The following is a 16832-nucleotide window of genomic DNA, read 5'->3' on the forward strand; positions in this document are numbered from 1 at the left end:
TATCTGGCTCTCCAGTGAAGTGGCAGTTTGCATGGAAATAACAATTATTTCTGGCAGAATCTGGAGCTACATCGACTTGTGGAGAAGAAAGAGGGCATGAGATGGCTTTGCGGGAACTGTCATGGTTTGTCTGAAACTCATTTTTCTTTCTACCCACCAGAGGGTGTGCTTCTATTAAGTTTGGAAACAGGTAAGTTTAAAAGAGGTTGGTTTTTTTTTAAGCAGTGAAAGCGTAAAAGTCATGCAGCACCTTAAAGGTGAACAGCTGCATAACGCTTTCTGATTAAGCGAACTCTAGTGCCTGGAAATTTATGCTGTGTTATTGTTAGTCTATTGCAGCAAACAGCAAGCACATGTACTCCTCTGGAAGATTCGCAGCCTGTTGAATTCTGGTGTAATAGAAGGAATATATGCACTCCTGACTCATTTTACCCTCCTAATTGCAGGTGCTCCTTTCTTTGAAGCCTCTTATGTTGAGAATCCGCTCCATGTATAGGGGTAGGTCACAAACATGGAGAGATGCTCTTTCCACCTTCTGAAAAAGGTGTGTGTTAGGAGATTTGGCGTGGGATTTAATGGTGTCAGAGAGGGTAGGCCATGCGGAGCTCAAGAAAGGTGTGTGTGTGTGTGTGTGTGTCAAGGAGAGAGCTTGTGCAGGGGAAAGCAACCAAAATGAGAAAGTCATAGTTTTATGACCACTGCTCCTTAGAAGTTGACTGTACAGTGGAACCTCGGTTTATGAACACCTCGGTTTACGAATTTTTGGTTTACGAACGCCACGGACCCATCTGGAACGGATTAATTCACTTTCCATTACTTTCAATGGGAAAGTTCACTTCAGTTTATGAACACTTCAGTTTATGAACAGACTTCCGGAACCAATTACACCCATGCTTCGGGTTAAGTACGCTTCAGGTTGAGTACTCCACGGACCCGTCTGGAACGGATTAATCCACTTTCCATTACTTTCAATGGGAAAGTTTGCTTCAGTTTATGAACGCTTCAGTTTAAGTACTCCGCGGACCGTCTGAAACAGATTAATCCACTTTCCATTACTTTCAATGGGAAAGTTCACTTCTGTTTATGAACACTTCAGTTTATGAACAGACTTCCGGAACCAATTGTGTTCATAAACCGAGGTACCACTGTATACATTTCTGAGTTGAACACTGAGGAAGACACTGAGGAATACCACGTCGAAACAGTGCCATTATCCGGATCACTGTATGATTTGCTATAATTTGCATCGACAGATTATCACTAAGCATTCAAATTATATCACTGGATGAATTTTATTTTGATACTATATGGACCGTACTCTTCAATATCGCTTCGCTGCAACCTATAAAGATATACATTTATGCCCTCATTTTTCATCGGTCCACGTGTTTCCGCTGGAAACCAAGCATAACAAGGAACAGTGGAGGGAGCTGGGTGTGTTTAGCCTGGAGAAGAGAAGACTTGAGAGGTGATATGATAGCCATCTTCAAATAGCTGAAGGGCTGTCGCATGGAAGAGGGAGCGAGCTTGTTTTCTGCTGCCCCGGAGGGTAGTGCCCGAACCAGTGGATTCAAATTATGAGAAAGGAGATTCTGACTAAGCATCAGGAAGAACTTTCTGGTGGTAAGAGCTATTAGAATGGATTACCTTGAAAGGTAGTGGGCTCTCTCCTTCATTGGAGGTTTCTAAATGATGTTTTAAAGACGGATGGCCACCTTTAGCTTGTGATGCCTGAATTGCACTAGATGACCCTTGTGATCCCTTCCAACTCTACACCTCTAGGATTCTAGGGTAAAACTGTTGCAAATAAGCTATTAAATCCAGGAACCCCATCATGGTGGGATGTCTGGCAGTTCTGGCAAGTTGTATTATAAGATCTGGTCACCACGTTCAGTATCAAAATACACGCCCCACCCTGGTCTGAGCTAGAAACATCTTCTCCCATATGTGCCCTCCTCCCATGCTTTCCACTCAGAATCTAAAGGCCTCCTTCCACTCCATCTAAGGGCAAGCAAGAATGTCTAGCTGATTTGTTTCATTTGAAAGGAAAGCCAGGAGGATAGATAGATGATAGATAGATAGATAGATAGATAGATAGATAGATAGATAGATAGATAGATATAGAATGCATCCTTTTCAGATTTCCCAAAGCCTTACAGATGTGGATTAACAACCTGCTTCCTTTGTCGCTGCTGATGGAGGCTGCTAATGCCTCTCTGCTGCTGCTCTGGCAAGGAGAATGCTCACCACTTCTCACAGCTAACTCATGCAATTAAGCTGGGCATCTGGTTTATTAGGGCTGTTATATTAGGTTGCTGATTGAAAACCTTGCTCAGATAACATCACGGACCGCACATGCTTCATCCCCATCAACCCTCTCCCCCCCCCCTCGTGTTCCTGCTTACCTAATTTGTGTCCGTACAGTGCAATTGAAAACATATGGCATTTTGGAGAGCCCCGCGAGCCAGAATATGGTTCCTTGCACCTAAGATCCAAATTTCGCTGGAGGTAGCAGCAGCAGCAGCGAAGGGAGAAATAAGGATTGGGTGCATAGGAGCAATGTACTTAGGTTTGGTTTGAGCAGGTGGTGGGAGAGAGAGAATTATGGGGTTAAGCCAAAGCCGTCCCGAAAAGAATTGATGGCTTTAGGATCCCTCCTCTAAGTGTGGCATGACCATATGGCTCACTGCTTTCTCGCATGAGGGTATAGACACAGTGACTGGTTGGCTATATGGAACCTCCATGTCCTGGGGCAGTTTACCTCATTGTTGGGGAGCAGCAGCAGCAGCGGGGAAGGTCTGTTGTGTTCCATGCACTGCTTGTAGGACTTCCCAGCAGCATCAAGCAGGCTGATGGACCCTTTGGTGCGGGGCTTCTCTTAAGACCTTGCCCTTCTTCTCCAGGGGGGGAATCTGTGCCTCACTTCCTGTGTACCTACCTGTTTCCAGCTTAAGGCGGAGCAGCAGCTGCGGGGAAAGTAGAGGGCAGGCCTCCTTCAACCTCCTTCAGTATGGTCCCGCCTCTCTCTCTCTCTCTCTCTCTCTCTCTCTCTGCTTTCCCAGGAAACTTCAAGCAGCCTGAACTGGCTCTTCCAAATGAAGTGCTAACAAGATGACTCTGGCAGGAAGCTCCACTGTAAACAGAAAGGCAGAGAAGCAGCCACTGGCAGCGGGAAGCCAGCCCTAGCTGCCAAGGAGCCTGCGAGATGGAGCTGTCCTCCTCCCACCCGGCTTCCCCAAACAGCTTTCAAGGACCGGACGGGATGGAAAACCTCGGCAGCATCCTGAAGCAAAAAGCAACGGAGAAGCATCACAGAGCTGAGGTCATGATCGCAGGGGAGCAACTAAGGTATGTTCTTCTCTTTTTTTCCTTTTGGAAGTAGCTGGCTGTCACTTTCCAATACTCGGTTGCAAGCCAGCCAAAGAGAGCCAGATCCCAGGCTTAAGGTCCCTCTGTTGTTTTATTTCTTTTCTCCTTTGTGCAAATGGAAGTCACACTTGCAAACGGAGGGTTACACTGACCAAATGGTCCCTGATCTATTATTATCATCGCCATCATAGAATTGTAAGAATCGGAGGGTCATCTAGGCCACCTACCTGCAATGCAGGAATGACGGCTAAAGAACCCCTGAGAGATGGCCATCCAACCTCTGCTTCAAAACCTCCAGTGGAGTCCACCACCTTCTGAAGGAGACCATGCTGCTATCAAACAGCTCTTGCCGTCAGAAAGTGCTTCCTAATGTTTAGTCGGAATCTTGTAACTTAAAGCCATTGGTTCAAGCCCTTTCCTCCATCAGCCTGGTAAGGTAGCCCATCTAAGGAGGAGGAAAACTCTGGCCCTAACCCTCCGCTGCCTTGTGGGATATCTTTGACAGAGGGTTAGGATAAGGAGCAAACTCTAAACAAATCCTGAGCGGAGTCTCTAAGATGGTTGGATTGCGTCTTGTATATGCCTCCTTCCGGCGACTCCTGCAGCCAAGCTGGTGCCAAACGTCTTGCTCTGCTTTCCTTTGGACCACAGCAGTGAGGCCGAGAGGGAGGGTCTTGTCGTCTGGGCACCCCAGGACCTCCAGACATCCTGCCCAGGCTTGCACACCATGGAAGGTCACTTTGCTACTGCTAACACAGCAGTTTGACCTCACCCCTGGAGGCACACTCCATTGTCTCTCGAGACAAGGCAGATACCAGCAACAGCAACAAACTTGATGATGATGAAGATGTTGACCCGCTGTGCAGCAGCTGTGAAAAATGTGCATTGCATGCTAGGGATAATTAGGAAAGGAGCTGAAAATCAGACTTCCATTAGAGTAACATTTGGTGCAACTGCCCTTGGAATACGTAGGTTTTTTTTTTTTTTTTGACAGCATCACCATAGAAAGCGTATTGAAGAAAGGGAACAGACTCAGAAAAGGGGATTGATAAGAAAGGTGGCAAAATTGGGAGTTATTTAGTTTAGGGGAAAGGAGAGCAAGAGGAGAGGTTTAAGTGCAGAGTGTAGAAAAGAAGTTTTTCCCCTTCCTAATAGCACTTTTACAGGCACTATCTGCTGGTTTATAAATGCAACGCTGGTCAAACCATTGCAAGAGGTGTTGAAATTTTGGGAGCTTGGATAGTTCCTATGGAATGTTCTCTGTGGTGGGGTGCACATTTTTATTCTTATTTATTTATGATTATTACTTTGTCAAAATAAAATACAAAAATACAATACTACACTCATAAGGCCCAGGAACCCGGTAATTTATTTAATTCAAAAAGTAAAAACCAGGACACCACAAAAGTTGTTGAGCTTCCCGCCCAACCCCCCGCAATTCTTCGATTCATTTCACTAAGATCCAGGACAAAGCTCCACCTTTCGGAAATTCCCTCCGGATGTCAACTACACCTTTGAAATCCCAGTGGTGTCCGGGAAAATCCAGACGTATGGCAGTCCTACTTTTATGCCAGAATTGTTTTGCAAAGGCCTCTTTTGAGCAGGCCCCGATGGACGGCAACCCTTGCCAACTGAAAAACGTTCCACAAACCAGGTCCCTCAAACAGAAATCATGGCCGGAATTCCAGAAGCTGTCAAGGGTGAAGAATGCTTGTGGGTTTTCTGAACCATAGAGGGCATTTCAGGACGTCGGCTCCACTGCCTGAGGAGGGTGTTTGTAGGTGCAGGCAAGGTGAACGCAGGCCGTGATGACCCCCTGCTGCCGTAGAACGGACGAAGATTGTCCTGGTCTATAATTTTGCGGCAGGTGGCGGGAGGGAGTGTGCTGGGTTGGGGTCGAAAGCAGCCCATGTAAAACTCATCTTTACCAGGTTTGGCCCAAGCCAGCTGTTGGCAGGGAAAGAATTGGGAAAGGTCGCATTCCATGTGCTTTTATTGGGAAGCAAATATAGGAATAGACTCTCTTCTGGTGAATAATGATATTTACTGTTTACAGAGCCACTGGAAACCTAAGTGCTGCACGCAAAATAAAATCCTGCAGACTGTGCTTTCAGCTTGATGTTTTTTTTCTTTTTAAGTAGTTAAGGAGGAACGAGGGAAGGAAATGAAAGAAGGCTATTTGTAATTTTGGGCCCCTCCAGACCTACTATTTTATTACATATTCATGCTGATTTGTGCTGTTGATGCTGTCCGGGCAGTCAAATGCAAGGCCGCTTTCAATACTTCATATAAATTGTTGTTGTTGTTATACATCTTTAGGGAGCAGGTGAAAATGCTCCTCTTCAACCAGTTCTTTGACTGATTCTATGCCCTTTTAAATGGGGGAGGGGGGGTTGTGTGGGGGAGGTATTGTTTAGTTTTTGCTCTTGTTTTTATTATGTATTTTTATTTTGCATTTTTATGCCGTGATCTGCTCTGAGATCTTTGGATGAAGGGTGGTATATAGATTTAATAAATAATAACAATAATTTTGCAAACTGCTTTGTGGTTGTTTTTTTACAGTCAAGCGGTGTATAGGTTTTATGCATTTTTTTCTAAAAAAATGTTTTTGCTCCTGCAGTTCTTATCTGAGCCTTGCTTGGGAAAAACTTGCCAGCATCTCTAGTCTATGCAACCAGAGAGCCTCCAGTTGGCATGGGTTTCCCAAGTCCTGGATGTGCAGAAAAAAGACATGTGCATATTGCTTTCACTTGGGCTTTTGTTTTATTTACAGTATTTAAATAAACCTGCAGTTTCATGAAAATACGCCAAGGCACTGTACAACACAAAGATGCAAAGCTACAATAAAGCTAATAAAAATGGCAATGAAACTGGTTGGTAGAAACTTCACAACCCAAAGACCTATTTCAGATATTAGTATTGCACAGCTTGAAGCAATTGGATTCATAAAAGCTGATTCCTTTTGGACCCATAAATTTCACCCATAAATTTGATTTGAAGTTTTACTAACCAGAACTACTTCAACACAGATACAAAAACAATCAACGATACATTCAAATAACTGTATAAAGCATATGCATATTCAAGCATAGGTTCTTCTTTTTAAATATTTAACGTAATTACCATCACAGCAAAACTCAGTCTCTCTCATAGCTTGCATTAGCCTGCATCCAGCCTAAGGCCTTGCACTCCTGGAGAGGCATCATTATCACATATTTCTCTGACTGCCTGGGAACAAAAAAACCCCAAGGCAACTCCCTTTCAAAATGGAGATTTTCAGTTGAATACCTTAATCACATGATTAAGGTTAAACACTCATATGAAGGCTAGCAGAGAACATCAACAGTTAGTTATCAACTTTGCCTTGGCCGTGGCATCAGATTTCTGTTGTGGCAGGGGTATGTGTGATCATAGGATCATGGAATTGTAGAGTTGGAAGGGATCCTGAGGGTCATCTAGTCCAATCCCTTGCAATGCCAGAATCTTTTGCCCAACAACCCTGAGATTAAAAGTCTCAGGCTCTACTGACTGAGAAGCCACTCAGATCAGCCTCTCTGATGTTGGAGAGGGATAACTGATACTGTACATGGTTTAGCAATCAATCCCTCTTCCCAGGGAACTGTGGGAATTGTGGCTCTGTGATGGGAATCATAGGATTAGACTCCTAGGGGCTTCCAGTATGATATTCAAGGGTTCTGGGCCTTCGCAAAGTTGATAGGAATTGCCATTCAAAGAGCATATGTGTGCCCCGTCATGTGATCAATGATGTGGGGCAGAGCTTTCCTGCCGCCCCCAATAAAATCTCAATATCCTTCAATTCTTAGGCGATCAGCCTTCTTTATGGTCCAGCTTCTTACCCATAGAGGGGTGTCTTACCCATAGAGGCTAGTGGCACGGGTTACCAGGGTGCCAAGTTCTGGAGGACACCAGGGAAGAGGCAGAGGCTGGACGCTGTGCCTCCTGGCCTCAGTTTGCCGCCCTTGCCTGCCTCCACCATGCCGCGCAGAAGCAGCACCGCACCCGGAGCCTCCGTCTGCCGTGGCCACGAAGCGGCCAGCTGAGCTGGGAGATGCCGCATCCAGCCTCCGTCTCTTCCCCGCCGGAGGAGCTGCCCTCCAGCCCCGCTGGCAGCACCGTTCTCCCTAAAAAACTCTGGGAAACGGGGCATCGGAGGGAGCTTTGCACCACGGCGCCAGATATGCTTAAGATGGCCCTGGTCCAGCTCTCACTTTCATACATCACCACTGGGAAAACCATAGCTTTAACTGTACGGACCTTGCTTTTTAAGACGCTGTCTAGGTTTGTCATCGCTTTTCTCCCAAGAAATGGTATGATACTGCTTTAAATACTGGTATGGAGTGCAGATGGGGCCTATGTGCAAATGTGCAAGCATGTGTGCTCACACAGACAGTGAACCATCAACATGAGGCCTGGAAATGGAGTGATGGCCCAGAGAGTTGTCAGGAATAAGTTGTCTTCACACTTTGCTCTGAAAGCACTGCGGTGTTTTGCTGGGTGCACAGCCTTCCTTTGTTCAAACAAAAACAATATTTGAAAGAGCACTGCGGGCTGTTTTTCTGGTATCGGATATCTTGTGATATTTGTTTAATGCGCTGAGACTTTGCCTGTGAATAAGATTGTCGAGGGTAGTTCTGTTCTCCTCGTGACCTTGACAACGTTACACCATTGCCTACGCTATTTTAATCTAGGTTCCGGGGTTTTGAGAGGCTCTGCGAGACATATCTAATAGATTCCACTTCTCTGTCCCCTTCCCCATGGTCATGGCTTCATAAACACATGCAGAGAGAGGTAAATTTGGCTCTGGTGTATTTAGAGGTGCTTTTGAGGTTGAGGCCGTGCGTCAAACCTGGAAATTGCAGCGGGGCAAAGAAGGCGTTGGCAACTTTAGATGGCTTCAATAAAGCAAAATGAGCAATGTGTAAAAAGAAAAGGAAAAAAACCTGCAAAATCCACAGCTAGGCAGTGGAGAACAACTCAAAATGTCACATAAGTGTGGCAAGTTTTCAAAAACTCCTCATGAGGGAAAATGAAGAGTTTAAGGCTTGGAACAGATCTGGGTTACAAGAATGCTTTGATGGTGTTTCCTGCTCGGCAGGGGGTTGGACTGGATGGCCCTTGTGGTCTCTTCCAACTCTATGATTCTATGATTCTAAGGATTTTATTTTATTTTGAGATGGGGAGCAGCCACTGAATCATAGAATCATAGAACTGTATAGTTGGAAGGGAACCCGAGGATCATCTAGTCCAACCCCCTGCAACACAGGACTCTCAACTAAAGCATCCATAACAGATTGCAATCAACCTGTGTTTAAAAACCTTCAATTAAGGCAATTCTGCCATTTTCTGTCGTAGCCTATTCCACTGACAAATGGTTCTTCTTCCTAACGTTTAGTCGGGATCTCCTTCCTTGTAATTTGTAGCAGAGGTTGGCCACTATAAGGAGCATGAGCTTTCAGTTCCACCCCCAGAACTTTGGAAATGCCTTCCATGGGGAGATGTGTGACCCCTTTCTCATTATCCTTGGAAGGGAGAGTTAAAACCTGTTCTTCTGTGGTTCAGTCTTCTGAGCTGCTTTGAGGTTCTGCTTGGCTTACGACTGTTTTTTAAAAACCGCCCCATAATTGTGAGCATTTGATTTCCTTGTGATGTCTTCCTCCTGTTGCCTTTGTACATCAGTCTGAGAACATTTACTGGTAAAGCAATCTGTCAGTGTTCTAAATAAACTCAGTAAATAAATGGCAGTGAGAGCTGGGTAGGCCTTGAGCAAGTGGAGCAAGTCAGGGAGGAACGTTTAGTGCGGTGGTGAATGTCAAGAAAAGTGTCAGGAGGAGGGGAGCGGCTTTTGGAAACCGCCAAAATAGTTTTTTTCATTTTTTCAGCACAGTTGACCTTGATATGAAGCCTCTGTCAACACTAGTGATTGCCAGAACTAATTGAGTCCCAGAGAGGGCATCATAACAAAGACCAGTCAGACGTGTTTCCACCAGGGTTAACAAAGCAGCAGCAAAAGGACATTGCCGCTCAGATTTCAAGTGCAGAAACGTCATGTTCCAACACCGTAGAATCCTGGCATTGTAGAGTTGGAAGGGTCCCCGAGGGTCATCTAGTCCAACCCCCTGCAATGAAGTAATCACAGTTAAAGAATCCAAGACAGGTCGCCATCTGTCAGGGACTGTGCTGAGGAGGGCTGTACTGAGGAGGAATGGTGGGAGCCTCCTCCTGAATCTTCCCAGGAGCAGGAGGACAGTATAGATTTGGAACAGTGGTTTACATAGGGACATGTTTCAGAAGGCTGGGAAGTACTGGGTGGGGAACAGCTAGGAGGAGGAGAACTGGGAGAGAGAGAGAGAGAGAGAGAGAGAGAGAGAGAGAGAGAGAGAGAGAGAGTGTTAACGGACTCACTGTCTCTGGAAAGTATTCATCCACTCAGCCCAAGGTCAAGAAGAGCAGATAAGGTGACAGCACAGAATGTGCAGTGGCTACAAGATCAGGTTGCAAGATGTGGTATTGACGTGGGTGACTAGGGGGGAAGCGGGTGAAACCCTTAATTGGGAGCACCTTCATTCCTAGGGAATGGATTCTTTGTTCTCTCGCTGTGATCATTACAGTTCTAACTGGTAGGAAGACTCCTTTCTCTTTGTTCTCCTTGTTGTTGTTGTTTAGTCGTTTAGTCGTGTCCGACTCTTCGTGACCCCATGGACCACAGCACGCCAGGCTCTCCTGTCCTGCACTGCCTCCCGCAGTCTGGTCAAACCCATGTTCGTAGCCTCGAGAACACTGTCCAACCATCTTGTCCTCTGACGTCCCCTTCTCCTAGTGCCCTCAATCTTTCCCAACATCAGGGTCTTTTCCAAGGATTCTTCTCTTCTCATGAGGTGGCCAAAGTATTGGAGCCTCAGCTTCACGATCTGTCCTTCCAGGGAGCACTCAGGGCTGATTTCCTTAAGAATGGATAGGTTTGATCTTCTAGCAGTCCATGGGACTCTCAAGAGTCTCCTCCAGCACCATAATTCAAAAGCATCAATTCTTCGGCGATCAGCCTTCTTTATGGTCCAGCTCTCACTTCCATACATCACTACTGGGAAAACCATAGCTTTAACTATACGGACCTTTGTCGGCAAGGTGATGTCTCTGCTCTCCTTATCTACTGCCAAAGGGAGGAGGAAGCCCATTCCCCGAAGCCTGACACCATCCCAACTCCGTTTAAAAACTCTCCAATGAAGGAGAGCCCACCACCTTCTGAAGTAGTCCAGTCCACCATCAAACAGCTCCTACCACCAGAAAATTCTTCCTAATGTTTAGTCAGAATCATCTTTCTTGCAATTGGGATCCATTGATTTGAGTCCTACCCTCTGGCTCAGCAGAGAACAAGCTTGCTCCCTCTTCCCTGTGACAGACAGCCCCTTAGATATCTGAAGGTGGCTATCACACATCTGTCTTCTCCAGGCTAAACCCAATTCCCTCAACTGTTCTTCATAAGGCTTGCTTTCCAGATCTTTGATCACCTCGGTTGCCCTCCTCTGCACATGTTCCAGCTTGTCAATATTCTTAAATTGTGATGCCCCAAACTGGGCACAGTATTCCTGGTGTTGTCTGACCAAGGCAGAATAGAGTGGCATTATTACTTCCCTTCATGTGGACACTATACTTCTGTTGATGCAGCCTAGAATAGCATTGGCTTTTGTTTGCTGTTGCATCACACTGTTGACTCATGTTAAGTTTGTGGTCTACTAAGACTCCTAGATCCTTCCCATATGTCCTGCTGTCGAGCCAGGTGTCCCCATCTTATATTTGCGCATCTGATTATTCCTGACTAAGCGAAGAAGCTTTCGTTTCTCCCTATCCAGCTCTTGACCTGTTTTCTGTTTCCCTTCCAGGCTTCGGCTCCACGATGGCAACCTTATTAAGGACAGGCGCTATCACCTTCGCACCTACCCCAATTGCTTTGTGGCCAAGGAGCTCACCGATTGGTTGATTGACCACAAAGAAGCACCAGACCGAGAAACAGGCATCCGGCTGATGCAGAAGCTCATGGACCATTATATTATCCATCACGGTTTGTGCACCTCTCCGTTCTGAATCCTCTTGAGGACTCTCTTCTCAAGTGTATGTGCATACTTCAATTTGGTGCCTTGAAACAGCTGCACCCGAGGATCAGAGACCTTGTGGAAATGAATTAATATTCCTGGCCCAAGTTAACTCTTTAAACAAAGTTTAAGTCCATTTGGGAACCTGCCACTGAAAGGCTCTCTACAACCAATAATTTGTGATCCAAAAGCCTCTTTGTTCCAAACAATTAGAAAGCCACTGTTTAAGTGGAAGAACGGTGGCTTTCTAATTGTTTGGACCACAAGAGGTTTGGCCTTTGGATCACAGATTATTGCTTCAAGAGAGCCTTTCCTTCACTGATTCTGCTTTGATGGCTTCCAGGATGGAGGGTCTTTGAGCACCCACATTTTGGAGGAGGATTCAACATCTCAGCAATTATCTTCCCCCAATAAGATGATGGTGGCCTCCACAGCTCTCCCACTTCCTCTCATGGGGAAGTATCTCGCTGACTTCATACTTGGAGCAGACCCATTGAAAGTGGTATAGTCAAGTTAGTCATCGTGACTGATTTCAGTGGATCTACTTGGACTATGAGCTAGATATGCCCATCATCACAATGACTCTCTGTAAAATGGTTGGTTGAGTGCTAGTACACACTTATCCATGGTAACTCAGAAAACTCTATGAGTAGGGATCAGACTAGCTCTCCCCCACTGGCCCTAAGTACAGCAATATCCTCCTCCTCCTCCTCCTCCTCCTCCTCCTCCTCCTCCTCCTCCTCCTCCTCCTCCTCCTCCTCCTCTCGTAGCCGAGTAAGATTCTCTTCCATAAACACGGTCTTAACAGTGAATCTGTAAATGACTGTGGAGGCCAGTTCTGGATCCCCACGTCCTTCCACAATGGGGACATAGGTTTCTGGGCAGGAGTTGATCACGGTGAGGGTTTGCCAAGCGTGCCTTCCTCTTAGCATGTTTCTCCCTTTTGTCCTGAGTTTGAGTATCTTCAAAGCCCATGACACCTTTGGTAAAGGCTGTTCTCCAATTGGAGCGCTCTCAGGCCAGTGTTTCCCAGTTGTCAGTGTTTATACCACAACAGCAATCTAAGCACGCTGCCACATGGATTCTCATAACAGGTGCATTGTCGCAAAGAATAGCACATTGACTAGTGACTAGCCCCTGATAAGCAAAGTGCAATAGATGGTTACAGAGGAATGCTGGAGCATGCATTAGCTGGGGTTCCAGAGTATTCAAAGCTTTAAATTCAAGGGCTGCTGTGTACAATACAATTTCCAGCAGAAAGAGTAACCTAACCTTCAGCTCCTAAGGGCTCCGTCTTAATTGCTTTGCTCATTATTGCTATGAAGCAATATAAAAGAGAGAGAGAGAGAGAGAGAGAGAGAGAGAGAGAGAGAGAGAGAGAGAGATGCAGCAGCAGTATAAGCTGATGATCTACTTCTGCGTACTGTAGCAAGCTGGCAGGAATGCCAGCTTGGCCCCACAACCGTGGGTGCCATGCAGCATGCATGGCCCTTGCCCTAGGTGCCAACTCCATGGGTGCCCGAGCACCCACAAATTTCCCCATGAAGGGGCCGGGCACCCACAAATTTCTGTGCCAGGGCCATGCACACTGCAGGGCACCCACAGTCGCGGAGCCAAGTTGGCACTCCTGGCACCAAAATTTGTGGATGCCTGGCCCCTCCTGCTTGGCAGGGGGTTGGACTGGGTGGCCCTTGTGGTCTCTTCCAACTCTTTGATTCTATGATTTTGTGGGTGCTTGGCACTCAGGGGGCCCAGGGAGTTGGCACCTATGCAAGCTGGTGTCTTCTAGCAGTTAAGGGAGTGAGCGATAAACCAAGGATGGAATGCAGGGCATGAATGCACGAAGGCTTTTTCATTTCCATGGTAGAACTTTGTCCAAGAGCGGCTCGGCATTCTTGACAGAAGGGGTGTGGCTTGGGTTCTCCAGCAAAGTCCACCCTGAAGAAGCCTGCCATTGAGAAGAGGGTGGTGTTCACGTGAGGCATTGTGGGGACTCCGCTGCTGGATGAATGTTCCCCTTTCAGGTTTATCTGGCAAAGCCCCCTCTGGGCATCGTTCCTCTGGCACGGCTACACAAGGCTCGAGTCTGTGTCTGCCTTGCTTGCAGCCTGGAGTTGTCAGCAGTCAAAATATACCGAGGCTGCCGGTGTGATTTTTGCAGAAAGTCTGAGGCGAGCCTTGGTACAAGTTTTGACTTGCACAGTGAACCTTGGATGGGGGGAGGTGGGGGCAGGAAGAGGAGAAACAAATAGGGGGAAAAACAACACGTGCTTCAGCAATACCCTCCAACATTTCTCCAATGAAAACAGGGACATCCTATTCCATCACCATCATAATTGTATTATTTATACCCCACCCATCTGACTGGGTCGCCCCAGCCGCTCTGAGCGGCTTTCAACATATATGAGAACATAATAAAACATTAAACATTTAAAAATCTTCCCTATATAGGGCTGCCTTCAGATGTCTTCTAAAGGTTGCGTCGGTTCAGGGGTTGCATAACTCCATTCCTTCCAACAGTTCTCCAATGGAAATAGGGACGTCTTCAGGAAAAGCGGGATCAGATCAGGAATCGGGAAGGCTTCTGTCAATCTGGGACTGTCCCTGTAAAATGAGGACACTTGGAGGGCCCGCTTTTGTAGGTGTGATTGGCTGCTGAGCACATGTGACGGCTGTGGGTGTTTTTCATAAGTACAGTTGTAACTCAGGTTACAAATGCTTCAGGTTACAAACTCCGCTAACCTGGAAGAGTTGCCTCGAGTTGAGAACTTTGCCCCAGGATGAGAACGGAAATCGTGTGCCGACAGCGCAGCGGCAGCAAGAGGCCCCATTAGCAAAAGCACGCCTCTAGTTAAGAACAGTTTCAGGTTAAGAACGGACCTCCGGAATGAATTAAGTTCATAACTAGAGGTACCGCTGTAGTGCCTGTGTGAGAAAATCGTCACACTGTTGAACCCATAATTTGGGAGTGGAAAGCATAAGAGTCCTGCTGGCTCAGACCCAAAAATTATCTTATCTCTTTCTCACAAATGTCCAACCAGGTGCCCCTGAGAAACCCTCAAGCAGGACACGAGGCTGCATCAAGGGTGGGGAACCTGGGGGCCCCCCTTCCAAGGGCCACATTCCAATGGTGGGAAATGGGCATGGCAGAAACTGGTATGGTCAATGATACAGAGAAGAAGTTCACAAACAAACATTTTCTTTCTGCTGTTGTAAATTCCGGTTATAAGGCTTGAGATCTGAGGTCTACCTAGCAGCTCTGACTTAGCAAAGGTCCTCTCAATTTACTTGGTGGGGAGTTGAGGTGTTGCCAAGAGCTAGCCAGTTTCTGCAAACTAATGAGCTGGGCCTGACTTAAATGCGAAAGACTTATAGTGGCATGTATGTTTGACAAGCCTCACATTTCAAAGCATCTTAGCTTGTTTGTGGATCAGAATGTGTGCAATGTCTCGATGCACCACACATATGAGCTGATTGCTGGTGCTAGAGATATGCAAAATCTTCCTTTCTGTGGATTATCTTGCATGTTGGGCAACAAATCCAGTTGCTTGAATTCCAGCAGGGTCAAAGGGAGCCTGGTCCACTTTCCTTTCATGATTGCCCCCTTAGCTACTGTTTTTATAGCAGTGCTACAGTGACTAAATCTGGGGGAGTGGGGTGAACAGATGGGGCTAGTGGGTTTCATTAAGGCCCCGTCTGCTTATCTCCTGCACCCCAAAATTCAAGGACTGAGCTGATATGATGTTTTCTGCAATGCAGATCCAAATCATAGCTGCGTATCACATGCCTGTTTATAGAACAGGATATATTGCCCATCACATTGCCCGTTCGAAAGCATCAAAATTGCTGCGAGCATTATAATGCAGGTCTGAATCTGCGTAAACATGGTCTGCGCAATTGGCTTAATTGCACATCTGGCTGGCCACTGTCTATTTGGGAACCCTATCAGAAACAGGAAAATGTGTGGGTTTCATAATCAGAATGGAAAATCACAGAAATCCGTGGGTTCTCTAATTGACGCTAGTTTGAAGATGTTGTGCCCTCATTTGGCTCAATAAGATAAGAGCTTTGATATGGGAGAATCTATCAACCAAAGGTTGATTTTGACTCTGCCTGAATTATTATATAGCAAGGCAAACATTCTGCTCATTGCCATCTGCTGCCTGGGGGAAAGACTTTCATACCATGAATTAAATTAAACTTAGCTGTGGTGCTATAATGCAGTTGCAATTAGTTCTGGGTTAATTATTAACATTCAAATCTGAATCCCCTCCCTGCAAGCTGCTATTAATTTTTCATAGCCTGCGGGCAGTTTCAAAAGAATCCCAAGTCTTTTAATTAAATAAAAGAATGTTGTCAAGAAACAGAACCTTTTGGCCCGCTTATCGGTGACGTCATCAGACCACGATAATCCCCTGCAAAATGTGCAATGCTAGCTTGTCGTTTTTGCTGTGTTTGATTTTCCTTTGCTTAGCTCACAAGGGCTTTTCTTGAGTTGTGTCATTTTGATTGGCCAGGCAGAGTCATTTTCTTTTGAGCCTGCCTGTAAGTAAGGGGCAGTAATCATCTTATGGAATGTGCTTGATCTTAATCATTGTTTCCCGGTAGAAATGTGGCCACACATCACCCATTCCCCTCTCCCTGCAAGAGAATTAATCTAAATACTCAATTTGATTACAGGTGTGAAATAATAGCACACAATTCTGTGTACACTAAAGTTTTGTGATAGTCGAAACAAAATAAAAAAAATTCTTCCAGTAGCACCTTAGAGACCAACTAAGTTTGTCATTGGTATGAGCTTTTGTGTGCATGGTCTCTAAGGAGCTACTGGGAGAATTTTTTTATTTTGTTTCGACTACGCCAGACCTAGCTGTAACTAGTTTTGTTATACAGTGGTACCTCGGTTTATGAACACAATTGGTTCCATAAGTCTGTTCATAAACTGAAGCGTTCATAAACTGAAGCGAACTTTCCCATTGAAAGTAATGGAAAATGAATTAATCCGTTCCAGACGGTCCGCGGTGTTCATAAACTGAAGCGTTCATAAACTGAAGCGGACTTTCCCATTGAAAGTAATGGAAAGTGGATTAATCCGTTCCAGATGGGTCCGCGGAGTACTTTAACTGAAGCGTTCATAAACTGAAGCATGGGTGTAATTGGTTCCGGAAGTCTGTTCATAAACTGAAGCGTTCATAAACTGAAGCGAACTTTCCCATTGAAAGTAATGAAAAATGAATTAATCCGTTCCAGATGGGTCCGCGGTGTTCATAAACCGAAAATTCATAAACCGAGGTGTTCATAAACCGAGGTTCCACTGTAGGTGCATTCAGTAAAACAATCACTTTCATAATTATT

General features: G+C 45.8%; 1 protein-coding gene across 2 annotated transcripts in view; it reads left to right on the forward strand.

The window, feature by feature from the left end:
* The first annotated feature begins 2721 nt into the window (after positions 1-2721).
* LOC118089417 (DEP domain-containing mTOR-interacting protein) overlaps positions 2722-16832 on the forward strand; it is a 29832-nt gene continuing 15721 nt past the window's right edge. Inside the window, exons 1-2 of one of the 2 annotated variants that reach the window (XM_060277523.1) lie at positions 2722-3348; positions 11268-11446. In XM_060277523.1, coding sequence (XP_060133506.1) covers positions 3206-3348; positions 11268-11446 — 322 coding nt within the window. In that variant the 5' untranslated portion in view covers positions 2722-3205. The remainder of the gene's footprint in view (positions 3349-11267; positions 11447-16832) is intronic. The other variant, XM_060277522.1, reaches the window with a different exon arrangement.

Source organism: Zootoca vivipara, chromosome 7 (genome assembly GCF_963506605.1).
Source record: "Zootoca vivipara chromosome 7, rZooViv1.1, whole genome shotgun sequence".
Taxonomy (NCBI): Eukaryota; Metazoa; Chordata; class Lepidosauria; order Squamata; family Lacertidae; genus Zootoca; species Zootoca vivipara.